The sequence below is a fragment of the Sapajus apella genome, unplaced genomic scaffold (genome assembly GCF_009761245.1).
Source record: "Sapajus apella isolate SASKATOON/1434 unplaced genomic scaffold, GSC_monkey_1.0 scaffold48, whole genome shotgun sequence".
Taxonomy (NCBI): Eukaryota; Metazoa; Chordata; class Mammalia; order Primates; family Cebidae; genus Sapajus; species Sapajus apella.
Window position 1 is genome coordinate 14119972 of NW_022436988.1, and position 27575 is coordinate 14147546.

The following is a 27575-nucleotide window of genomic DNA, read 5'->3' on the forward strand; positions in this document are numbered from 1 at the left end:
AGCCAACATGGGAACATGGGCAAGATAAAAACAGAGTCTAACCTTCACAGATTGAGGAACCCTGGTGTTTAAATGTTGACTCTATTGTTTTCATGATTTAACTCCTCCAAGTAGAGAGCTTGATATTTAGCTAGACTGAAAGGAAACACAACTGCCCTTTGCATTTGCTCCGCCTAACGCATGCAGTGGCACAGATTGCTAATCTGCTCTGTGTACCGCCTCAAACTTTTTTCCCATTGGCTTGTGAGTACAGACATAGCTTCACTCTGTTAGTCACAAAAGACTCTTGAAGACAGGAAGGAACTGTGTCATCTATTTCTTTGCTTCTCCTACAGGGCCCAAAGCCATGTCATCTAGTTGTAAACAATAATGTAGCCCCTGCTGTATACTACGCCCTACGTGAGATGCTACGGTTGTAGAGATGGCCGATATCCCTGCCTTCACTCAGCAAACATTTCTTGGGCATTCCCCAAATGATAGGCCCCATCCTAAGAGCTCTGTGTACATACATAAGTGGCATTCTCCCTCTACACTCAGGAGTAATGCCCCAGTGAAGAGGGCAGATATCTGTACTGTGTTAATTTGCAATGGCTGCAGTAACAAAGTACCACAAACTGGGTGGCTTAAACAACAGAAATTTATTTTCTCACAGTTATAGAATTATAAATCCAAAGTCAAGGTGTCAGTAGAATTGTTCTCTTCTGAGGACTGTGAGGGATGAATTTGTTCCATGCCTCTTACCTAGCTTCTCGTGTTTGCTGGCAGTCTTTGGTATACCTTGGCTTGTAGAAGAATTGCCCAATCTGTCTTATCTTCGTGTGGCATTCTCCCTGTATGTGTGTCTCTGTGTCCCTATTTCTCCTTTTTATAAGGACGCCAGTCATATTGCAGTAAGGGTCCACTCTACTCTACTGTAATATCATCTTAACTAATTATTTCTACAACAACTCTATTTCCAAATATGGTAACATTCTGAAGTATTGGAAGTTAGGATTTCAACACGTAATTAAGAGGGGGATAGAGGTAACCCATAACACATACTAAAAAGGAAACCCAACATGGCCAATCCCGTAATAGGGGAATATATGAAGAGCTGGGGGGCACGCGAGAGCACATGGCACTGGGTTTAATGGGTATGAGGACAAGCATCAGAGAAAAATTGAACAAGTGGCCAAAGCTTGGTTGGACTAACGGGTGTTTTCCAGGTGGGGAAAGGAGAAAGAGATTTTGATTAAAGACACATTTTTGAGAGGTTGGAGCACTTGGGAATTGCAGAAAGTCTTATGGGGTAAAGACCAAAGATGGGGCATATAAAGAAGAAGGGAGTTAGAAGACCTAATCCAAAAACAAAGAGACGCTATGGAGGGTTTCAGGAGGACACTATTCTGGTTTGCATCTGCATACTAGAAATCTCACTCTGGTAAGAGTGTGGGTGGGCGCTGAAAAGGGTACCATGGAAGCAGAGAGACCAGTTAGAAGCCTATTTACAAGTCTGAGCAAGAGATTATGAGGCTCTAGATACATTAAGAGCAGTGGAAATGGAAAAGGGGGAGGGGCTTCCAATGAAACATTTTAAACAGAATGATGAGTCCCAGCAAACAGCAATTTAGGATAACTTCAGTGTGAATGGAGAGGATGGATGTGAGGCTGGTGAGTGATGTAGGGCCTGAGACATGGAAGATCAGAGGAGAAGGAGAAGGCTCATTTGTAGGAGGGAGAAAGACAGATTTGAGCCAAACCAGAGGATACCAACATCCTATTGGCCAATCCTATTTGTAGGATTTCCACTCTCCTAACCCAGCTTTACTCACACTTACTATCTAACTCCCACATGCAGTTCTGCACTTGACCTTGACCTTTAAAGGGCATGGAAAATATGTTTACATCATTTCCAAGCAAGTTACACTATTGTTCCCTAAATTGGGACCCAAAAAAAAGAGTCTACTAAGGGAGTATGGCCCCCATGGGTTGAGGAGACTTGATGTCACAAGACCGGTGATGTCATCACATCCACGTCCTTTGCCAGTCCAGAAAAATGCTCACCAGTTTGCCACACAGTTATTGCAGACACAGCACCACTGTCCAATGCCTGACTTCATCTGCTGGCCATGATATCTAATTAAACACATTAGAAGTTGCAAAGTCTCTCAGAAATTGGAAACCGGTTAAAATTTAATTCCAGATAAAAAGGAGGAGGTAGAACCCCTCGAAATGCCCACCATCAGACCCAGAGGAGTGGAGTAGCTGGGAAGAGAATCATCTTGAGTTTCTTCACTTGGACTGGGCACTCAGGCCACAATGTTGTACCCCTGAAAGTAGGTTCCTTCCTGCTATCTTCATTTTCCATTCTTTTCTATTTTTGTCCTAGCGATGAGCAGTCTCTAACCTAACCTAGTGTACTATGGTAACTAATAAGCAAACATAACGATCACAAACACATATTTCACACTTATTCAGCATGAGCTAGGGACTATTCTAAGCAAGCCATACATTGTCAAGTGCCACAGAACATTTTAGCCAATGCAACGGTGGTCCCATAAGATTACAATACTGTATTTTTACTTATGTTTCCTGTTTAGGTACACAACTACTCACCACTGTGTTACAACTGCCTACAGCATTCAGTAGTCACATGCTGTACAGGTTTGTACCTAGGATCAATAGCCTACGCCATATAGCCTCAGTGTGTAGTAGGCAGAACCATCTAGGTTTGTGTAAGTACACCCTGATGTTCACATGCAAGGCAAAATTGCCTAAGGATGCATTTTTCAGAAGAGACACATAACTGTACTCCAATTCATTTAAGTCTCCTAATAACCTTAGGAGGTAGGTTCCATCATTATCTTTATTTAAAGATGAGGAGGCTGCAAAGTCCATAAGAAACCTTCCACTGAACCACGGGGAAAAGAACTCTGGTCTAAACCCACAAGGCAAAGTATGTCTGAGGGTTCTTAATTCCAGCAAAGGAAGGGAGGGGTTAAAGAGCAGGATTAACTTACAAGGAAAGCTTTGCTGCCTGGGCAGGCAGCTCCTGGTGGATTTCCTGAACACTCGGCAGGGTGGAGACGCCTCTCCCATCAGATTTGCACTTTACTACACTGCGGAGTCATTAAATAGAGAAGCCAGGAGTTCAGGGCTCCCTCCCTCCTCCCCAAAAGGAAAACTGGGTGTGGGGCGGGTACATTACCTCACAGGATATCGGAGAAAGCCTAAATGTGTCCTCCAGTGATTCATTTGGGTGGACGACTTTCACACCAAGCTAAACTCAAAATTTCGGAGTGGGGTCATCAGGGCCCCTCCCTCCCTGAGTGCAAAAAACATTTCCTTTTTTTAAAGTACAAGCAGAGTTGGAATCAAACTTCTTCCAAACAGGAAATCAGCAGGATTCTAGGTAAAACAGATGCCTTACTTTTCAAGGTCAAGATCTTTCCTTCCCCAACAGGATGTTTCCTGAGCGCCTACTATGTGCCAGGCACATAGTAGGTAGTTGTTATGAATCTTGATGTGTCCTGCGCTCTACAGGCGGTTGGGGGCGAAGGGAACACAAAGAGAGAAACGATACCAACATTGCCACCCCCGCCTCTCCCCCCCACACTCATTTGGCAAAACTTACAGGGAAAAGGGGGTTTTAGGGGGCTTGTGGTGTCTTTAAAAAAAAAAAAAAAAGAAATGGTAACAAGAGGCTTCGGGGCCCCTCGCTTGAGTCCCCTGAAGTGTCTGGACTGAGAACTAGGCAGGGAAAGTGGGAGGCCTGAGCGAGGGGGAGGGCGCAGGCAGTGGGTGGGTGACAAGGTGCAAGGGCAGCGCCGGCCGCGGGTCAGGAGTTGGCCGTCAGCTGCGCCAGAGGCAGGTGCCAGCGGAGAGTGGGCGGGGGTGCCGGCGCCAGGCCAAGCTCGGGGAGGCCCCGCGCTACCTCTGCCTCTAGGAGTCCAGGCGCGCAGACGAGCTCCCCGGAGCCGCTCCTGCTTCGCCAACTCCCCACTCCCGCCGCCTGTGCCAGCCGGCGAGCACTGGCGTCCCTGCCGCCCGCAGAAGGAGTCGCGGGAGCAGTCGCCGCCGCCGCCGAGCGACAGCATCCTCGGGAGAGACTCCCCGGGCTCCGCAGCCGGCTGCCTCCGCCCACCCTCCGCGCGCCTCTTCGAGGTCGCCCCCTGCCCCGTCGCCCGTCCGCCCGCCGTGACAGCCGGTGCCAGAGCCCCGGGGCCCTTCACCTGCCGCGGGCGCCCGGGCGGGCGGGCGCAGGGGAGAAAAGGCGCAAGAAGCGGGCACCCGGGGAACCCCATTCCCTTGGTTCACTCGGCGCGGAGAAACGACGTCCGCTGACACCGAGAGCCCCGGCGCTCCGTGCACCTGGTCCCCAAGTTCAGGAGCTACACCCCTTCACGAGGCACTAGCCCGCGCGGGGAGCATTCCGGTCCCCTCGACCCCTGCTCGCCCGCGGGATTCCGGGCGCCTCTTCTGCCCGCGCCCCGGGACCCGGGAGACGGCCGGCCCAGCCGCGGAGGCGCCCCCTCGGCCGGCACGCCCCGCCGCCCCGCGCCCCGCGCCCCGGCTGGGCCATGCCCGGGCTGCGCCGGGGCCGCTTGCTGACCCTGCTGCTGCTGGGCGCGCTGCTCTCCGCCGACCTCTACTTCCACCTCTGGCCCCAAGTGCAGCGCCAGCTGCGGCCCCGGGAGCGCCCGCGGGGGTGCCCGTGCGCCGGCCGCGCCTACCTGCCCGCGCCGGACTCGGCCGCAGCCGCCTCGGACCCCGGCACGATCGTGCACAACTTTTCCCGAGCCGGGACCCGGACTGAGCCGGCTGGCGGCAGCCGCAGAGACTCGGGCTCCAAGCTCCAGGCCCTCTTTACCCACCCGCTGTACAACGTCGCGGAGGAGCCGCCTCTCGTGGGACCCGAGGACTCGCTCCTGGCCAGCCAGGAGGCGCTGCGGTATTACCGGAGGAAGGTGGCCCGCTGGAACAGGTGAGGACCCCGTCCGCGACGCGGGAGAACCGGCGCTCTAGCCGGGGCCTCCCAGCGCCCGGGTCTCGAGTCCCCTGCCGCCCCCGGCCCAGGGCTGCGGCGGCTCCACCCAAGGCTCCAGCCCTGGCGCTGGGCGTAAGGTGTGTTCCCCACCCGAACCCCACCAGCTGTTGCAGACTCCAGTCCCGGAGTCAGAGAGTGCCAGGAAAAAGTTTCTGTGCAGCCGCGCCGCGAGGAAACCCTCTCAGCCCCTCTCCTTGAGCGCCTGGGTCGTCCTGGAGCCCTAATCCTGCTCCCTCGTCCACTCCCAATCCCCTCTCTCTGTCCTGATGTGGAGGAAGCCGCCGCTGGACTTGGGGGTTTCCAGAATGAGGCCCCAAATAGGGCGACTCCAGAGCTAGTTGTAATTTAGCACTTAACTGGGCTCTTTGGGTAAACCTGGCCGCTTCCCAAAAAGCGTGCTTCTCCCCAAAACCCAGTCCTTTCCCTTTCCCTCTGCCCAGTGTCAGAGATCACAAGGGGGTCACCTGAGGCAGGAAGTAAATGGTCAGTTCTCTGCCGCAGCCACCCCATTGTTCACGTTTAAAACGCGGCTTGGACCCCTGCAGCAAGTATTAGAACTTGAAGGCAGTTTTATCATCTTGTATTATTCTGGTGATTTGGACTGACTTGGATCTGCAACTTGATGCTTCCACAGAGGAGATAAAAATCTGCCAGGGACTTTTTAAAACCCAAAGCAAAATACAGAAGAAAAAATATCAAATATATTTAGGATAAAGTTAAGAAGAATCTTTTTGGAAAAGGATGGAGGTGTTGGGGAAGGCAGCATTGGTCATTAGTGAGATCCCTTGCTAATGGCAGAAAGCCTCCCTATGAGTTAATGACTCTGCTTTGAAGTACAGAACTTGTCTAAATACCACTCACATGCAGAGTTCACTAGCGCACCGCACCCGTCTCTTTACTTAATACAAGAGATTTCAAAGTGAGATGTCACCGGTGGTTTTATCGTCCCTCCGGAGGATGAACAGACCATAAATCTCTCTTGAAACTCAGAGTTGGGCCAATTTAACTGTTTGCTCATTATTCGGTAATGCTGAGATTGGAGGGAGGAAAAAAAAAACCTTCAGAAAAATTTGGCAAAGAAGTTGAGTGATTGGCTGAATCACTGTGGTCAATTTCAGTAGCAAGTCTATGGCTCATGATTTTATTTTAGAAAGAAAGTGATTCTCAATTCCATTGTTAATTGTGTGCAGTAATAAAAGGCAGTTTGAGATTGCTTCTCAGACCCTCTCATTTTCAATATTATCTTTATTTCATCAATAACATGGAAGTCTGGATTAGTGAACCAGGAAATTTTGCCATTAGAGAAAGCATCTACATGTCTACTGTGGATTTGAGAATGCAAGGCTGTAGACAAAGTCACTTGCTTTTGTAAATGTAATCAGCATTCATTTAGGCACATTCCTGTGGCCTTAAACTTCATCATGTTGCTTTGGACCCAAAGCAAAGTCCAGGGGAGTATAATGGCAGAAAAGCAAAAATCTTTCTCACCAAGCTGTTCTACAATTAGTTTTAAGTTTGATTTCCACACCATTATGTGTCAACAAAGACCAAAAAAAAAAAAAAAAAAAAAACCCCACAAAAAAAAACAAACTTACTCACCAAAAAAAATCTTGGTCCTTTAAAAAAAAATCAAGGGGGGACGGGGGGCCTTGCTATATTCATAGGTCACAGAGTGGTTTTGTGTGGTTGGTCAAATGTGTCACTTTCCCAAGCAGGGTCTATGGGCCATAACAGGAGGATCCGCTGCACTTGAAAATGTTAAAACTGGACCTCAGAGGCCGAGATCCCTCTCCCTTCACCCAAACAGTATTGTAAACCTTAACATGAAGATGTTAATAAGGAGATGTGTTGTTACTTATATCAGGGTTAAAAATGAAACACAAGGCTGAGCAGGGTGGCTCATAGCTGTAATCCCACCACTTTGAGATGCAGTGGCAGAGGGAGGATCACCTGATCCCAGGGGTTCAAGACAAGCTTGGGCAACATAACAAGATGCCGTGTTTAAAAAAAAAATAGTCCGGGCGCTGTGGCTCACACCTGTAACCCCAGCACTTTGAGAGGCTGAGGCGGGTGGATCACAAGGTCAAGAGATCGAGACCATCCTGGTCAACATGGTGAAACCCCATCTCTACTAAAAAAATACAAAAAATTAGCTGGGCATGGTGGCGCGTGCCTGTAATCCCAGCTACTCAGGAGGCTGAGGCAGGAGAATTGCCTGAACCCAGGAGGCGGAGGTTGCGGTGAGCCGAGATCGCGCCATTGCACTCCAGCCTGGGTAACATGAGTAAAACTCCATCTCAAAAAAAAAGAAAAAAAAAAAATTACAACAATTAGCCAGACATGGTGGCGCACACCTGTTGTCCCAGCTACTCAGGAGGCTGAGGCAGGAGGATCACTTAAACCCAGGAGGTGGAGGTTGTGGTGAGCCAAGATTACGTGACTGCACTCCAGCCTGGACAACAGATCAAGACTCTGTCTCAACAAACAAAATAAAAATAAAAATAAATAGCAGGTGGTGACACACACCTGTAGTCCTAGTTACCTGAAGGACTGAGACAGAAGGATTGCTTGAGCCTAGGAGGTTGAGGCTGCAGTGAGCCGTGATTGTACCACTGCACTCCAGCTTAGTGAGACCTTGTCTCAGGGGGAAAAAAAACACGGAAGATTCACTAGCTCAGAGTTCTATTGTGAGAGGGAGTCATTCATTACCTTAAATGAGAGTGCTCCCTGCCGAATATGAGGATGTAGCAGTGCTGATGTAGACCCGGGTCCTGCTACAATGTACAGGGCCGAGGACACCCCCAGATCCCAGCACCAGACAAATTATTAGAATGGACAGCAGAGGAAGAAAGAATGAAGGATCTTGCTAATTGTTTCCTCTTGCACGGACAAGCTCTTCAAGCCCTGCCGATATTTAAAATCTAGTGATTTATAAACACATGTGGGCCAGGTGCAGTGGCTCACACCTGTAATCCCAGCACTTTGAGAGGCTGAGGCAGGCAGATCACCTGAGGTCAGGGATTCAAGGCCAGTTTGGTCAAAATGGTGAAATCCAATCGCTATTAAAAATACAAAAATTAGTTGGACATGGTGGCGGGCACCTGAAATTCCAGCTACTCAGCAGGCTGAAGCAGAAGAATCGCTTGAACCCGGGAGGTGGAAGTTGCATGAGCAGAGGTCGTGCCACTGTACTCCAGCCTGGGCAACAGAGCAAGACTCCATCTCAAAAAAAAAAAAAAAAAAAAATGTGGATGCCACCATGCCAATAGTAAACATGAACTGCTATCCAAAATAATGGTATCAGCAAACTGTCCGCCACGCCAGGAGAGGTGCAGAGAATAAAATAAGCCAAATTCATGTTCTTCGCCACTTGCCCAGAAAAGTCTCAGTGACTTTTTTTTTTTTTTGTAATTTTGACCATCATACTAATAAGAAATGGTATGAAGTCAGAAAGTGTCTTTCCACAATTCAAGCTCATTACCAGTAAGAGGTAGATAATGGTGTGTCTCCCCACCTCCCCACTCACCCACACTTTCCTTTTTGATTTCACACAATGGAAGATGACATTTGTACTGTTTTGAACATCTTGAGTTTTCAATTAATATTTTTTCACTGGATATCAACATTTAGACATTTAGTTAAGTCACAAATGGGAAGACATGATTTTTAAGGTGGGCTGTCTATGTGTTATCTGGCCCTGAAGCTTTCTGCAAACCTCCTTCACTCACTGTTCTTCCCTCCCTTCCTTTCTTTTCCCCCATAGAATGTAACTAAGTGTGGCACAATCCAAGTTAAAAATGTAATCAGGGAAAGTGCTTCTGTCAGGTGGTCAGCTGCTGATCACAGCCAGCGAGCCAACGCCAGGCTCCATCAAGCGTGATGACACATTTGGCATCTGTCTTGAATAGTGACGAAGAAAGAGCACAGGGAAGAAGAAAAAGGAAGTCTTCACTATTTCAGGCCATAAACGAACAAGCCAGAATTGTGCTGCTGTTAGTCCTTTGCTTTAATAAGTGATGACGCAGGGCAGGCAGGCGTACCTGGAGCACAGGTGATGGTTCACATTTTTTCTCTCCTTTGCATTCTTATACCCCGAGCTTCCGATTTCTTCCCTGGCCCACAAGCTGCCCAAATCGGACAACAGCTGTCTTTTGATACGTCAGAATTGATCAGCTTGGCCAGTTTTGCTCACATATCATTGGCCTTTTGGCCACATATCTTTGGTCAGTTTCCCTGTAACCCTCTGGTCTTGACAGGCAAGGTCAAACAGGATCAGATCTCCTTAGTGTAGAAACTCCAGTAGCTACAACACAACCATGAGTTTTTGCTTTCTCTTCTATCTTGACATCTTCCTCAGATGTCAGGAAGGTTATATTATCTTGAAATTACAGATTCAGCATTTCTTAGAAAAGTGTGGGGGGAGGACGAGGGGGTTTCCCACATCAAAAGTTCCTGTCTTCTCCCGCCACCCCACCCCCACCGCCCCGCTGCCACCGCCATCCTCCTACCTATTGCTGTCACTGAAAGAAAACCTAGTCCTGGGTCTCTCTTTGAAAATCACAGCAAAGAGACTGGGCAGCTTTTCAAAAATGACAGTTGGTCAAAGGGAGTAAATTGGCTGAAGTTTTTCTGGGGGATGCTTTGAGAAGATCCAGAAGCCAAGGCAGATAGAGGAGAAGGGGGAGAAGAAGTCAGGAGAGACGAAAAGGAATTCAGCTAGAAGTAAGAATTGCCTAATCTAGGAGCTTGGGGAAGGTAAGCTACTCCCTGCCCCAGCCCCCCACAGCATCTGTTGAAGGAAAAATACAACCTCTCCATTCTCACCCCCATCTTTTTATCTCTGTCCTGCTTATCTTGTGCTTGCCCTAGAACGCTCTGAACCTAGATTACTTGTGAACAGGCAGTTCAACCTGCAGGCTGGATGAAAATCCAGGTTCTTACTCATGGATGGTGGCCATTTGCTTCTCTATCAGAGTCAACAGGGCCTTGGCTCCTTGTCAGATTCTCCCGCCAACAATCCTAGGCTAAGACAGGAAGTGGCCTCCTGTGATTTGGAAGTGGATGTCCACCATGGCCCGTGTGTGGCTAGTAGAGGGGGTGAGGAGCCTGATTTCCATTTCCCATTTCTCCCAATTAGAGCCGTGCTGGACTAGTTTTGGAAAAGATATTATTTTAGTAGTTTCTGAATCCCTGAATTTGTAGCTAGAGGAAATCTCTCCACTCCTCTCAGAGTCAAAAGCTCCAAGCAGATGGTTTCTGAGATGGCCAGTCCAGAAGGCCATTGTCAAGTTTTTTTTCCCCTCATTCCAAAGCCCATCCTCACTGCTGTTGCCACAGCAAAAATCTAAATCAGGGAGAACATCGGCATCATTCATCCAAGAAAGACAGGCACTTCCTGCTTCATAATATATCAAAATGAAGCCCTTCAGCTGAGAACCAGAGGCTGTTCCATTGTTCCCAACAATATTCTTCTTTCATCCCAACCAAGTTCTCATCAATTCTGAGAACCCAAGTTGCTAATTTTTTACATGCAAATCCTTCTACCTGAAACATGCTTACTATGTGCCAGGCACATTACATACTTATTTTAGGTCTTATAACCTCTGTAGAAATAGATGCTTGTGGTAGATGGAATTCCAAGACAGCCTTCCAGGATTTCCAGCCCTGGCATACACACTTCTCCTAGTTCAGCCCACTGCTTATACAGGTATAGCTGTAAAGGGATTTTGCACATGTAATTAAAGCTCCATACCAGTTACCCTTGGAATATGGAGATTATCCCGTTAGCATGATTTAATCCGTGAACCATTTAAAGCAGAGAGTATTCCTGGGCTGATCAAAGGAGAGGAAGTGAGAGAGTCAAAGAGGAATAAGGATTTGATGAGCCATTGCTGACTGAAGATGGAGGGGCCACGTGGCAAGGGATAGGCACAACCTTTAGGCTAAGATTGGCCCCAGCTGACAGCCAGCAAGAAAGCAGGGACTACAGTCTGACAGCCACAAGGAAATGAATTCTGCCACCAACAAGAATGAGCATGGAAGCAGATTTTTTCACCAGAACCTCCAGATGAGAAATCAACCTAGCTACCACCTTAAATTCAGCTTTCTAAGTCCCTGTGCAAAAGGTATAGCCACACCAAGCTGGACATCTGACCTAAAAAACTGTGAGCTAATTAATGCATGTTGTTTTAAGTTACTAGGTTTGTGGTACTCTGTTATACAGCAATAGAAAACAAATACAGTGCTTCTGTTTATTTCGTTTTGTAGAGGAAACTGGAAATGAGAAGGTTATATAACCTGCCCAAAGTCAGGCAGCTGGAAAACCATGGGCGGCGTTTATACCCAAAGGGTCTGGCTTCAGAATCCATGCTCTTAACCACCAGCTTCACCACCCTATGTCCTCTGATGCCCAGACATCCCAGCTTTTCCTCCTTTGGGAAGGCTTTTCTGACTACCATTCCCCACTGTGGTTCCTCCCTGACTATATACATCCTCTCCGTGTATACCATATTATTTTTTGAGTGTCCACTATGCCCAGCTGTAACTTCATGGAAGCTGTCGGCGCTTCATGTGACAAAGAATGGTCACTTGCCCTTGACATGGAAAGCCCCCAGCTTGCCCTGGTCACTCTAATATAGCTGTTTCAGAGCCAGAGTAAATATCTGTGGAACAAATAATTGGAAACAGATGACACCAGGATTTGGGGGCTGTTAGTCCATGGCCTATTATTGTCTCTGAAAACAGCCTTGAACAAAAACAATTCCAACTGTAAAATCATCCCACTTGTCTACTGCTCCCTGTAGAAATCTAGAGCAAAACCACCCTGCTGTGACATTCTGAAATTTGGATGTGGAGTGCTCTTATTGCAGTAGCCTAAATAAAATCAAAGTCAAAAAAAACAGCCAAGAAGGAAAGTTGAGAAAGCATCATTTGCCAGGAAGAGGGAATTTCTTCAGCTTCCCGTGCTTTCTGAGGAAGAGCAGCCAAGAAATCTTGCATTAAAGAAAAATGGGAAACACAGAGACCTTGACTAAGCCAAAGCAATCCCTGCTCTGCCCCTCAGCAGGTGCTGACCTGTATTTTTTGTAATTATTCATTAAGCTAGAGGTTGATGAGAGCCTGTGGATTCTGCTGAAGAAGGCTTACATATGGCTAAAAGCCAAGTGAGGATAACATTCTAAACAGCTGCAGCTGTAGCAGAACAGAAGTTACTAGACATCAGTTCTTACCTGTTATTATAGGCAGGCACACACATATGCACTTAATGAAAACCACAGTACAGAAAAAAAGGCTTAGCTCTTTTTGTGCCCTGTCCCTTGGCAGAACGTCCTGTAGTGGAAATGTGAAATCAGGACAGATCTGAGTTTGAGTGCTGTGGAGATGGCAGCATCCATGACATTCAATCCCTGCTGCCTGGCTTTGGAGACCAAGCACTGGGGGCAGCCAGTAGGCTCAGGCTTGAGCAAGAGGCAAAGTCAGTTCCCAGGGAAATGCCTGTTTTATTGAATTCACTAGCAATAAGCCAGATAATAAATTTAAGAAGCCCCAGGGAATACAGAATAGTAAAGGAGTACAGTTCCTAAGAAGCCAAGAGCCTGTAATAAAATTCAGCAAAATATGGAAAGTAAAAGAGAAATTTAAGAAGCGTTGGCACAGGATACATGGACTGAGAAGCTGGATCATAAAAAACAAGGTGGCCTGGAAAGAGATGAGATTTTTAAAAGCTTGGGAGAGGTTGATGGGCTAGGAAAGACATCCACTGAAGAAAAACAGAGCTGCTCAGCCCTGGCAAGTTAAGTGCAGCTCTCAGATTGCAAATATGCCTTCAATTGTCAACGCCTGGGTCGAGCTCCATAGGTTGTAGGTAAATATTTTTGATGATACCAACCAAAATGACAGATATACGGAGGAGCAGATGGTCTCTCCTGGCCAATTTGAGTTTCCTTACAGGGTCTCAGTTTCACCAGTTGAAATGGAATTTGTATAATTCTTATTGATTTTCCTCAGTGGCTGAATAGTCATAAATCCCATAGGGAAAGTCTATCTATCTGCCTTCACAGCTGACTCATGCACTTTTTTTTAACCCCATTCATAGTTAATACATAGCTCAGAATTATGCACAACCAGTAGCTGCTTATTTTCACATTCCACGCAGCCCTAAGCACTCAGAGACAGGAGAAAAGTTAGATTGGCCAACCTCAATTCCAAAATCAAATCCAGCCCCTTGTTACCAAAGTTTCATTGCAGGAGTTTTGTAATGGGGGTCATTGGATCCCACTGAATTCAGGTGGTGAGGTCCGTTTTTCCCTTAAGTTTCATGCAAAATCTGCATCCTGTGCATATGTTCATTTCCTAGTGTTGCAGAATTTTCTCCTTACTTCAGCTAAAACCGGCTCTTGTCACACCACCAGGAAAGATGAGGCTCGCGCACACATAGAAGGGTGAGGAAACGGAATTTATTGGGCAAAAAGGAAAAAAGCTAACTCTCAGCAGAGTAAGAGTCCTACTAGCAAGTTTCCAACCTCACAGATTGAATCCTAGGTCACCACACAGGAACAGGAGAGGCCAGGCTCCTCCCCACTGCAAACCGGATGACCTTCCCAGGCTCCACCCCATTCTCCCAGTACGCAGGTGGGCATGATTCAGAAAGAATCAGTTGAGAAAAGGAGAGCTTCGTCTGGGACCACCAGTCCTGTTTTTCAGCTTTCAGGCTGTCTTAGACTTGAAGGTGGGATTTCGCCGGTGACCCTTGACTGTCTCCTGTCTCTATCACTAGCAAGTAAGTCATTTTTTAAGTATTCCCCATATTCATCAGGATTCTGCAGTTTCATGTGACAGAAACCCAATTCAAACTAGGAAATGTAGAGACTCGGTAACCAAACTTCAGTAAGGGCAGGAAGAACTGACTGCCTTCATAGCATTAAAGAGTCCTTGGACTCTGTGTCTTTGCTGCTACCCTCTCTTTCCATAGTTCATCTGCTTGTCTTCATCCCTTCCTGTGGTCCATGTCCCCAAAGCCTGTGGACTGGGGAGAAAAGGTTTCTCCGATTTCCAAAATGAAAGATTGTGGGCAAAGATGCTCATTGGCCAGGTCTGGGAATACAGCCCGGCTTTAGAGGGCTACGACTGGCCCAGATGGAGGCTGATGCCCACCCTCCAACCAATCACTGATGCCAGGGAGGCAGAGACATTGGAAACAAGTGGCTCAGGGTCAGGAAGAGCAGTTCCCCAAAACCAAGCTGGAAATGCAGACTGACAGGGTGGTGGAGGGGCTTTAGTGACTAACATGATACCAGAAAGTTTCTCAACTTACGTCTGCTACAGCCACTGACTGTATGGCTGTATGACTGTATGACTTATGGCTGCTGCTCTAAGGTTTTAATAAAACTTTTTAAAAGCAAATTCAATCATAAATTCACATGTGCAGACTTTTTATACCAGCTATTAAAATCCTCCCAAGGAAATAGGAATCTTTATTTGGGCATTCTCTTAAAGCAACTTTAGCCTTTTGGTGGGAGCATAAAAAAGAAATTAGCGGTGACCCAGCTCCTTCACAGGTTCATGTCTCTTTCTCCTGAAAAAAGGTATCTCAACTCAGAGTGAAGATACCTGTGTGTGAGTTCTAAGAAAAGTGCTTTCTTTCCCAAGCCTCAGCTCCTGCTTTTGAAAGGAAGATGGGGAGTCTGTGGCTCCTGAGGCCTCTTTGCCACTCTGTTTTCCAAGCTTTGCACATCTTCAACCAGGATCTCCTCCTCGAAGTCTACCCTAATGAAATATCGATTTTCCAAGTGTGCTTCATGAACTTCTGGGAGGTGCTTCACAGTTTCTGCAAATGATTGATCAAATTTTCACTTTGAAAACATATATTTTAAGATAATTTTTATATAATTTAAGAAAATCTACACCCAATTGTGTTATGCATTGTTATAATCCTGCCTCCAGTAACTGTGCTGACAGATGGCTTCTCCTCTCATCTTTGTTTAATTGAGAAGTATCCTGAGATTGCAAAGTGAGCTGTTTAACAGCTTTTAAAGCCGTTTCCTGCTGCCATTACTTACAGATGTTTATCAGGATATTCAATGCTCTGCTACCAAAATTATATATAGAAATTGATTGGTGCTAAACTAAGATTAGGCCTGTCTCCCTTACATCCAATTTTGAATGCTTGAGTTAATGATCCTATTATCCCTCTTGTTCTCATTGATTAATTTTTAAAATGATTTTATATATTTGACCATATAAGTTAGATTTATAGCAATAAATTACAAATTGTATCTATTTTATATGTTGGGGGTTCTTTATAAGATTTATTTTGAAAAGAATCTTCCACTTTTAGAAATTTTTTTTAAGTCACCGATTTGGAATATTTGAAAGTAGAGTAAACTTCCTCCCTGTCTCCAAAATTGATGTGCCCAAACCCAAGCCTCCTGACCCCCTTCCCCCCAACCCCAAGCTATCATCACTAGTAAGAGCATGGTCTCTGATAACTCCTTTCCATGGCTTCTCCCATGCTTCAACCCCTTATGCCTAAGAGAGTATCTTTTAGGCTCTGTGTACTGTTAGCTTTTGCTGTATGACAAACCATTCCAAAACTTAGTGACTTAAAACAAGAACCACTTTTTTAACCCCTGATTCTGCAGGTCAGCACTTTGGGCTAGGTTCAGTGGAATGGTTCTTCTGTTGGACTTACTCAGGCATCTGTAGTCAGCTACTACATTGGTTCTGCTGATCTTGGCTGTACTGCCTTCCATGTCTGGGTTCTAGGCTGGAATGGTGATCTTGGCTCCACATGGCCCTGGCGTCTCATTCTCCAGGAGGCTAATCCAGACTTGTTCATATGGTGGCAACAGGGTTCCACAAGAGCATAGAAGCCTCCACAGACTTTTGAAGTGCAGGCCAGAACCTATTAAATGTCATTTTTTGCCATACTCTGTTGACCAACATAGATCAAGGCCATCTGGAGAGATTAAGAATCTCTCATCAGGAATCCTTGCCATTGAAGAGAAGGTGGTCTACACAATTTAGTTATTTTCTACTGAGCAAAAGCTCAAGGGAAATCCCTTCTGCTGGCGAGTTGTCCAGCAGTGGGCAGACGGCTGACAGTGGTAAGACCCCTTCCCATATGTTGAAGTGAAAGAAATTGAATACAACTCTCCAAAAACCTAATGAGGCTGGTATAGACTGAATTGTGTCCCTCCAAATTCATACGTTGAAGTTCTTGTAAATAATTTGTAATCTTCTAGATAAAAGATTATTTAGTAGATTATACCTATGTCTATATCCAAGAGTTAATCTTTTAGATACATCACAAAATAATTTTGATATATCACAATATAAAATAGTTGAGAAAAGTGGGTCAAAGGAAAAAGAAGGATTCACAAGACCAGTGGGGCCAAGAGTGAGGAACTTCTCAGAACACTTGCCATGAGAACATTCCCACCAGAGTCAGCTCTGCTTGGTGGGGAGCCACCAATCATGCCTATCAGGTAAAAAACAGCTTGTGACCCAGGAAGAGCACAGTAATTCCTGGTAGTGACTAGGCAGAGAAATACCTTCCTTGTCCTTTTCAACTCACTTCCTTCAAGAGAGGACACCATGTGGTGTCAGGGCTAGTATCCTTCATCACATCCGTAGGGGAGTTACCCAGCGATGGCTCTTAGTGAGTCTCTCTGCTAGCACTGTGCCCCTCAGCAAATTCCAAAATCATGTCCCAGGCACTACCCCACCCATTCACAGTCATGGTGATGATCAAACCTACTGGCTTATCTCAATCTCAGGAGAGAATTTAAGTTGCTGAAGCTCCAGAGGAAAGGGCAGCAGGCATATTCTTTGGGCAGTCCTCCATGAACCTGGATTTTTTTTTTTTTTTAAGCAGGGCTTTTCATTGACTTTGAGTGGCAGTGCATTTAGGATAAAACTTTCAGAAGCACCTCAGGTGCAGTTTTTCAGGACTGTCATTAAGTACAGAGAAATATACTTACCAGTGAACTAAACTTGGAGGTAGGAACAAACGGCTTTTTATGAGGTCATGGAGTCAAACAGGATAGGCAAGCAAACTCAAAGTCACTGACCTCTGCCTACAGGGAAGCCACAGGTCAAAGGGCCAGCCTAGATTCCCCTCAGACAATACCTTTGACTCTGCTATGACAAGTGAGCCAGTGGGTAATCAATACCTCAAACCCACATGCCATGGAATGTGGCTGCAAAATTTTGGGCTGGAAAAATATTCCAAGAGACTGTAACCAAACACCCACTTCAGGTATTAAAAAACATCAATAAAGCAACCATTGAATGCCTAAATTAATCAGCGTAACTTACCAGTGGCCCCTCTGGGTTTAACTCGTTGCAAAATGTACACCCCAGGTAACTCAATGAGATGACATTCTGTTCTGTTATTAGCTATAAACTCATTAAAAGGCGGGGGAAGTCAGCCAAATATGATGAGCTAGAATTTATAGCAATTGGGCTGCAGCAGTTCTTTTTAGCAGTTGCAGAGAGACAGTGGTCTGTTAAGGCTGCTTGCAGTTTATGATATTAAAGCCATTTTATTTGCATATAGGAAAATGCGTCTTCCTCATTCTTCTGGCAGGAGATGCTATGCCAACTTATCCAGAACTATTGTTTACTCATTCAGGTAAACAAGAATTAATAAGCTGATGAACCAGAATGGTTTGACCCTGCTGAAGACGTGAAGATATCAGCTGGCTTCTTCTTGTCCTTTGGGTCCACTTTCAAAATGGCCCACTGAGAGAGAGCTTTCCTGTCCTGCTGACCCACAGGGGTCCCAGATGTTGTCTTAACCGAGCCCCGTTTTATTTTCAGCTGGGCTTTTAACATCCCCTAATGCCTTTCTGTGTATTGGTTTGCTTAGTGTATAGCCTCATTAGATCTGAAACTCTTTTATTTTGTGGCAGTGTGGGGGGTGGTGGGAGTTGTTTTCTGTTTTGTTTTGTTTTGTTGAGATGGAGGCTCATTCTAGGCTGGAGTACAGTGGCATGATCTTGGCTCACTGCAGCCTCCAACTCCTGGGTTCAAGCGATTCTCCTGCCTCAGCTTCCCAAGTAGCTGAGATTATGGGTGTGCACCACCATGCCCAAATAATTTTGATATTTTTAGTAGAGACAGGGTTTCACCATGTTGGCCACACTGGTCTCAAACTCCTGGCCTCAAGTGATCCACCCACCTCAGCCTCTTACAGTACTGAGATTATAGGCGTGAGCCACCGTACCCAGCCAGATCTTAAACTCTTCAAGGGTCGAATTGGGTTGAGTGGTAGCTCTATTTTGCATTCCCTAGGATGGCTCTTGGGTTAGGCTGAGTAATGGCTCCCCAAATGATATTCATGTCCTAATCCCCAGAACCTGTGACTATCATCTTATATAGTTAAAAAAAACCAGGTCTTTACAGATTTAATTAAGACTCTTGAGTTGAGGAGATCAACCTGACTTACCCAGTGACCCATAAGTTCCATGGCAAGTGTCCTTATATGAGGAAGGCAGAAGGAGATTACACATAGACAGAAGAGGAGGAGGCAATGTGACCGCAAAGACAGAGAGCAGAGTGAGGGGGTCACAGGCTGAGGAACACCAGTAGCCATCAGAAGACAGAAGCAGCAAACAGAGCTTTCTGCTAGAGTCCCCAGAAGGAGCACTGTCCTGTGATACCTTGATTTCAAACTCTCAGACTCCAGAACTGAGAGAATACTTTTTTTTGTTATTTAAGTCACTAAGTTTGTGGTCATTTGTTAGGGCGGCAACAGAAACCTAATAGAAGGATGGAGGCTTCTTTGTGTCTTCATCATTGTAACCTCAGTATCTAAAATGCTATTTGTATATAGTAGGCACTCAGTAAATGTTTGGTAAATGAATGGATAAGAGAGTGTTGGCAGTCAGGCAGCTCTGGGTTTAAATCCCGGCTCTTCCACATAAGCGCTATGTAGGGCCAAGGCTCATTTCCTCCAAGCCTCAGTTTCCTGGTTTATAAAGTGGGATGTAATATGTACCTCAAGAGGTGGCTGGGAGGATGGAGTCAGATCATGTACAGAATGGACTGAGCAGCGTGCCTGGTTCCCTACAGCACTGATCATAAAACAACTACTAGTTGATTATGCTTTAATATTCTTTACAGGTTATTTGATACTCGTCGGTATGCAGCCTTATCCATTTATGTTTGATGTTTGGGTCGATGATGATGGAGAAATGGCTTTTGTGGCCTCCTGTTGCCAGGGAAAGGCACCAGTGCTTCCAGCCCAGCCATCGCCCTCAGTTGACTTAGCTACATCTCATGCCTCTAGAGAGAGAAAACACACATATTGATCTCTCCTCTGTCACTTTGCCATCAATTACCTAATGCTTGCAAATGGGGAGAAAACACAGAATGTAATCAATCTACTTATTTTGGAAACTAGCCCCCCCTTCCCCTCATACACACATACACCCTTCTTGGTGCAAACTGCTGAGCTCATGTTTCTCAATGACTTTCCTTGAAATGACAGGAATTCTGCTGATTCTAGGAACAACTTCTTTTCTTTTACTAAAGCATTTATTAAACCAGTTAAACAGGCTAGTGTCTGCTCCCTGAAGACTTTCCCTTCAAACCATGCCTCTGGTGAATTTGTGACACTTTGATGGCAAGTATCACTTGTGCAGCACTTACTCTGTGTTAACCACAGTGCTGACCACGTTACACACCACACATTTAACCCCTGCGACAACCCCATAAGTAGGTACTGTCCTTATCCTCATTTTCAGATGAAGAAAGTGGCTTAGACAGGCTAGGTTACTCAAGAAACTGGATTTCAGAGACAGATTTTCGACTCCAGAGCTGAAACTCAACACTGTAACTTTCGTGTCTGAGCCCGGGTCCTGGAAACAAATTTGAGATGAGATTTGTGTCCAGGAGGCTTCATGGGCAGTGCTGTCACAGTACACCCCTTCGCATCCGGGCCCAGAGATGATCGAGACAGAATTACTCCCAATTTCCTGCTATGGAAGTATAGGTTGCTTTTGTGTTTCTGGAGGGCAAGTTGGCAAGAAGCATCAGATGTTTTAAAAATTATCCGACTCAACCATCCTTATGCACCATATTTCTTATGTGTATACCAGAAATTTTTTGGCTTTCCCAATTGGGGGAAAAATATTATTGGAGTGTCTTACCCATCTTCGGATTTCATACTTGGGTCTCATCACAATGCTGCTTCGTCCTAGCAGAGCCAGCTTGGAGGTGTCATTTGTGCTGCCTATATCTGGTTCCCATGTCTTTACATTGGAGGTAATAATAATAATACTGGCCTTATAAGGAGTTTCTATGGGGGTTAAATGAGTTAAAATGGCAAAGTGCTTAAAACTGGCCCCGTGTGAGTGCCATGTAAGGGGTAGGTAGCTATTTTTCTCATTCACACTGTAGGCCCATTTTGGGACAGTGGTTCCTCTTGAGTATGACTTTTGCTCACCAGGGCAGAAGTCCAAGTGGTTTCCACCCTGGGACAATCCATGATATGCTCCTTCTCATTCAAGTCCCCTCCAATTTGGGGCCACTCCAGCTCAGAAGCCCCATGGCCCTTTCTGGGCAGATTTGACTCAAGTGCTGAGCCAGGGCTGTGGTTCTATGAGGTCAGGATGGGATTACAGACCCAGTTAACTGGAGTGGAAACAAGAGGTTCATTGCAACATAGCGTAAAACCAGCTCCCAGAAGAGGAAGCAATTGTATTTTAACGAGAAGGGAATGAGTTTGTGTCAGGAAACCAGCCCATTTCGCAAAAATCTCAGTAAAATCTTGGTACAGTCATTGCTTTCTCAATAGCAAACAGTTAATCAGGTTCTGTGCCTTCCCCCACCCACCACCACCACCATCTTTAAGAAGGCTCCAAGGAAATTCAAATTAAATTCTTGACAAAGCATTTGTTCTCTGTAGCCGCTGTGAAGAGCAGAAAAAGTTCAGGTCACAACCCTGGCTTTTAGTCCTCCTTTCCACATATTATGTTGTTACTCCCACTTTGTGAACCTTAATTTCTTTAAGAGCTTCAGGGGAGGAGAATAAGATCATACATGGAAAGAACCAAAAATGCATTTAAAACGAGCTTTATGCAAATGCAAATTATTAATAGTATTCAATAAAAGACACATCCTATGTTCAATAAGTACCAGGAGGCTGTGGCAGAGACATTTACTGCTCACCAAAATCCACGTGTTCTCCCGTGTGTCCTCAGCTGCTGGCAATTAAGTGGGGTCAAGCCACTTGTCCTAGCCAGTGGGATGTCAGTTGATGTGACCTGTGTTGCTTCCTGCCAAAGCTCTGAAGAGCCGGCACTTAATCTTCCAGTTCCTCTCTTTTCTTGCCTGGGTGACTGTGAAGGCCATTTGTTGGGATCTTGGTGTGTTCATCAAGCTGGGCCCCTGAGTCATTCTGTGGAGCAGAATCCCAACTGACCTTCATGAGACAAGTGGCATGAGTGAGAAATAAGCTTTTGTTATGTTAAGCCACTCAGATTTCAGGATTAAGTTGTCACTCTGGCAGAACCTACCCTACTCTAACACAATAGGTAAATGAATACAGACGGATTTTGCTCTAGAAACTCAAAAGTGAAATTAAAATTGGTTTATTTTTCAAAAGTCCAGTCACCTTGGACTCTAGGCCCTCTCTTCTGTCTGGTTGGCTAGAAATTTAGTCTGAGTCATCACTGGAGCTCCTTGCCCCAAGCCTCTCGTGTTGGGTCAATATCCTTAGAGCCTCTGTTAGCACAACATTTTAGGAAGACCATAGTCCCAGTTCCATCACCTGGTCTCCTGCAGGTATGGCATTTTTGGTTCTGCATCAAGTTCAAGCACAGGATTATTGGCTGAGGCTGGGTTTCTGGTGCCTGAAATGAGTCTTTCTCTTTACACACCTAGCCATTGCCCAGCACATTGGGTCACCTCCAAGAAACAGGCCAGACACAAGACCCCAGGCAACTTTCTTTTGCTAACCTTGGAGTCTCTTCATGTCTCCCCAGAATTCTGTGCTTCTTTATGCACTTCCACATTCCCTGTTAAATCCCCTGCCTAGCAGATGCCTTCACTGAGCCTAGACGTTTTTTAAAAACCCAGGAAAGGAGTGGGAGAAGCCTGGCTACCTGTCTAAACTTCCACGTGGTCCTGGATCCTAAACGCCCTCTGAGGCAAGGAACACAAAAGCCCAGCTATCTTCTGAGAACAGGGGTGGGTAAAATTCCAGAAGAACAAAAAACACATTAATATCTCAATAAATTATCCTACCACATGGGTGACTGATCAGGCTGAGGAAGAAAGAAGCCAACATTTGCAGTCATTCTCTCAGTTTGCAAATCAGGTGGAAAAAATAATACCACGCAAATTAGCACCAGCTCACAGGCCAAGGACTTGAAAGAATTTAATCTGAGTGAGCCACAAGGAAATTTGCTTATGAACCATGAAAGTATGTGCCCCAACCCAACCCCCTATTGTACCCACCTATGTGCAGATTTCCCAACATTCAAATTTTTCTCTCTTTCAAATACCCATGCCTGTATGATAGGCAGTAAGGCAGAATTCAGACACTTTTGAAAATAAATATATTCTAGTAAATCCTTGATTATTAGAGGACCCAGTGGGTGGATTTTTACAGCTCTTGTTTTTTCTTTTTCTTTTTTTTTTTTTTTTGAGACAGAGAGTGTTGCTCTGTTGCCCAGGCTGGAGTGCAGTGGTGTGATCTCAGCTCACTGCAAACTCCACCCCACCGGGTTCAAGCAATTTTCCTGCCTCAGCCTCCTGAGTACCTGGGATTACAGGTGTGTGCCACCACGCCCCGCTAATTTTTGTATTTTTAGTAGAGAAGGGGTTTCACCATACTGGCCAGGCTGATTTCAAACTCTGGACCTCATGATACACCCATCTCAGCCTCCCAAAGTGCTGAGATTACTAGTTCCTGCTTTTTCTTGATCCACTCAGAGGATTGCCTTTACACCACGTTTCTGCTTTTTGCATTCAGGAAAATAGTAGAAGAAAGAGAGGACACATATCTATCTAATGTCACTTGCTAAGGGAGAGAGAGAGAGTGTGTGTGTGTGTGTGTGTGTGTGGTGTGAAATGTGTATTTCTTTATTTTAGGATTACACAGTTGGAAGATTGAAAAGAACCACATTTAAATGAATCAATATTGCATCTTTTGCAACTAACACGTGTGTTAGTGTTTTATCAATACACTCGTTAGGTTGGTAGAAGTCTGATGACTAAATGCTTGCTGACTCAAATGGGTTTTCTTTTTTTAAACAATTAAGCAACATTTTTTTAATTTTTTGCTGTGCAGAAGCTATAGAAGAAGTGGAGGAGGCTCTGAGGAACACTTTTATGCTGTCTATGGAAAATATTAAGTTACATAGAATCCCAAATCCATCATAGCAATTTTCAGGTCATCATCAGAGGACTAAGTGCTTTATTTGCTCATTATTCTATGGCTCTAGTCCAGGATTTCTAACCTCAGCATTACCAACGTTTGGGGCCAGATAATTTCCTCTTGTGCAGGACTGTCCTTTGCATTGGAAAATGTTTACAACAGCCCTCAGCACTCTCCCCACCAACTATGACAACGAAATATGTCTCCAAACATTGCCAGATGTTCCCTGAGGGGTAAAATGACCCCCAGTGGCGAACCACTGATCTATAGCAGGGAGGCAACAGTTCCGCATAAAGGAAGATTCTGCAGCTGTGAGGCCCCTGTGCTGTGAATCATCACATCACAATTAGGTTGAGGAGCTCCGCAGTCCAGCATTAATATTTCATGTTTCCCAAAATGTGTCATGTGCCATACAGAATAGAGGGGAATTTGTGTGTGCTAGGTAAGGAAATGATTTCAGAGATGCCCTCTGAGCAGGAGGCTTCATGGCAGGACTTCTGCAAGCTTTGACTGTCTTTCTGTACATGGTCACTCCCTCAGAGTGGATACAGTTTGCAGCTCTTTCCAAGTTTATTTGTGTGGAGCTAGATGTTTTAGATCTTAGCTCTGTAGCCAAAACAAGAATCTGGGAAATGTGGCCTGGCTAGAAAGTATTTGCTAATTCCCTGACTGGTCTCTGGGGACATCTTAAACAAGGGATCATTCTTTCATTCTTCTCCAGGGTGTCTGAAAGTTGTTGTGAGGGCAGAGAAGCAGATTTTTCACGAAGCCAGAATCCCAGCTCCTGGAATGTCCCTCCTGGCCTGCCCTAGGCAGCTAGCTCAGGCTGGGGTCATTTTGACTCAGATCTGTTAGGCTATCCAAAATCCACAGGGCTGAGCAAAATCAACAGGGCAAGTCTAGCTACTTTGATAAGGCCATGTAAAACAATCATATTTTGATTCCTAATTTTATCTGAGATTGCTTCATCAAGTCGCAAGTCTTGATTTCTTCATCAATTAAGCAAGTTGCTTTGTCCCGAGGTCCCCAACTACATGTAACTGACATTTTCTGTGATACCCCCACCAAGTGTCTGAAAAATGTCTACATTGAGGATCTCCCTGCCCAGACTGAGCACCCTCACAGCATTTATGGACCTCAAGTCTCTCTCCCTGGGGAAGAGACCTGGACAGTTAGAAGGGAGCCTTAAGCTCAGAGCTGCAACATGAGGAGCGTGCCAAATGGATTATGATGTGGTCGACATACAGGGTCATGATGAAGAGTGTGGCCTAGGAAGCCAGTTGGCCAGGTCCAAATCACTGCACTGTGCCTGCCACTCACCAGGCAGGTGACCTTGACCTTTCCTGACTTATGTCAATTTCCTCATCTGTAAAACGAGCTATCAATGGACCTGTCTTATGAAATTGTTGTAAAGAGTCATGAAATAGCACATGTGAATCTTCATAAAAGGTGCTGGCACAGAGCGAGGGCTCTAGATGGTGATGATTATTACATGAGGGTGTGGGAGGGGTGAAATCAAAGAGTGCTTAGGGCAGGTATGGGGGCAAGGTCTAGAAAGCCAGAGAGGAAGGGCACAGTAGCACAAATTTGGAGCTGGCTGAGCACTGGGCTTTTGTCCCATTGGCTGGTCAGACCCATTTAAAGAGCTCAGCATGCAGCCAAGTTTCAAAATTTGGGATGAGATGAAGAAGCAAGAACCTCTCTCCAGCCTAACACCATCCACTTCCAGGGCTACCTCCTGGGCAAGGGAAAGGCCATTCCTAGGGGGCACCCTTTGGACCCGGTTCTCAGAAACAGCAGTGCCTACACATCACACTCTGCCTCGTGGTTTCCATTGGTTCCATCAGCTGTAACTGCCAGTGGCTGATTGTATGTATTTACTATATACATAAAGTAAAGACAGGGTCTCTGTGTTGGCCAGGTTGGTCTTGAACTCTTGGCCTCAAGCAATCTTCCCCCCTTGGCCTCTCAAAGTGCTCGATTACAGGCATGAGCCATCATACCTGGTCTGCTTGTATACATGTAAAAGCCACCAAAACACATTACCAGAGACTGAGTGGCCTAAAACAATGTAAGTGTATTCTCTTACATTTCTGGAGGTCAGAAGTCCAAGCTCAAGATGTATGCAAGGCTGTGTTCCCTCCTGAGGCTCTAGGGGAGAATCCATTTCTTATCTCTTTCAGCTTCAGGTGACTCCAGGAATTTCTTTTTGGAGAAATTGATACATAATAATTGTACCTGTTGACTTGTGGCCACCTCGTGCCAGTCTCTGCCTCTGTGCTCACATGGCCTCGTTCCCTTCTCTCTGTCTTTGTTTTATAAGGGTTCTTGTAATTACACATAGGGCCCACCCAGATAACCCAGGATCATCTCCCCATGTCAAGATTCTTACTTTAATCATATCTGCCAGCCCATTTGGACATATAAGGTTCCCAGAGATTAAGACACAAATATCTCTTTGGGGGCACCATTATTCAGCCTACCCCAGAAATCATCATAGGGAATGCCAAATAGAGCTCTTGACTTCACCTTGGTAAGCAGAACTCAGGAAACTGGGAAATAAAACAGGAGTTGCAAATAATTCTTCACAGAGCTCCTTCCCCTTTGTGAAGTATAAAGTTACCAATATGGAGTCCCAGAAGTCATAGTAACAATAGCTCACAGGATGCTATGGTTTGAATGGTTGTCTTCTCTGAAATTCATGTTAAAACTTCATCTCCAGTGTGGCAATATTGAGCAGTGGGGTCCTTAAGATGTGATTGGGTTGTAAGAGCTCTACTATCATGAATGGATTAACCCATTTATGGATCCATGAACTAATAGGCTAATGGGTTATCATGGGAGGGTCTCGTGGTATTATAGGAAGAGGAAAGGAAATCTGAGCCAGCACACCCAGCCCCCTCGCCATGTGATGCCCTGTGCCACCTCAGAACTCTGCAGAGGATCACTTAAGCCTAAGAGTTTGAGACCAGCCATGGTGGCATACACCTGTGGTCCCAGCTACTTGGGAGGGTGAGGTGGGAGGATCACTTGGTCCTAGAAGGCTGAGGCTGCAATGAGTCATGATAGCACCACTGCACTCCAGCCTGGGTGACAGAGTGAGACCCTGTCTCAAGAAAACTCTAAGAGAGTTCCCACCAACAAGAAAACTCTCATCAGATGTGCTGCTTAACCTTGGACTTTCCAGCCTCTAAAACTGTAGGAAATAAATGTGGCCAGTGCAGTGGCTCACACCTATAATCCTAGCACTTTGGGAGGCTGAGGCAGATGGATCACCTGAAGTCAGGAGTTCGAGACCAGCCTGGCCAAGATAGCAAAAAACCATCTCCACTAAAAACACAAAAAAATTAGCTGGGCGTGGTGGTGTGCACCTGTAATCCCAGCTATTTAAGAGGCTGAGGCAGGAGAATCGCTTGAACCTGGGAGGCAGATGTTACAGCGAGCCAAGATTGTGCCACTGCACTCAAGCCTGGGTGAAAAGAATAAAACTCCACCAGGAAGGAAGGGAGGGAGGGAGGAAGGGAGGGAGGGAGGGAGGGAGGAAGGAAGGAAGGAAGGAAGGAAGGAAGGAAGGAAGGTTGGTTATTTATTATAAATTTCCCAGTTTCAAGTATTTTGTTATAAGCAACAAAAAACAGACTAAGCATAAACTTTAATTCATTAATCCTCACTAAAATTCTATAAGGTAGGTACATTTATTATCCTGACTTTTCACATGAGGTGAGGCACAGAGAGTTTAGATAACTTGCCCTAGGTCATGCAGCTGTAAGTGGCAAAGCCAGGACTCGGGATGAGGGATCTGCCTCTCCCACCCTTTCCCCTTTCTAGATTCACAAACCCACTACTGATGGTGACTCTGATTTACAGGTACACCAGCATTGCCACTTATCACCTGCTCCTTAAAATCAAGCCTTGATTCATGAGCTGGCTGAAGCAGATATTCTTTCAGGGCTGGAAGGACAGCCTCCAAAGGGTGGGTGCATTTCTGTTTGGGGAGGTGAAATGAGAAGCAGTTGGGAGCTCACTTTGGGGTCTAGCAGATCACTCAGCTCTGGCTTATTCACACTGCCTCAGAGCTTTGAGGCCCTTGGCCTCAAGGACACAGAGATAAATGGGTGACAAGGCAGATGAACAGAAAGGGAAGAAATGAGAAATGTGTTC

The 27575-nt window shown here is 45.7% G+C and overlaps 1 protein-coding gene across 1 annotated transcript in view; it reads left to right on the forward strand.

The window, feature by feature from the left end:
* Positions 1–4556: 4556 nt before the first annotated feature.
* FAM20A (FAM20A golgi associated secretory pathway pseudokinase) overlaps positions 4557–27575 on the forward strand; it is a 62194-nt gene continuing 39175 nt past the window's right edge. The window contains exon 1 of the mRNA XM_032241899.1: positions 4557–4963. Within this exon, the coding sequence (XP_032097790.1) occupies positions 4560–4963 (404 nt within the window). The 5' untranslated portion in view covers positions 4557–4559. The remainder of the gene's footprint in view (positions 4964–27575) is intronic.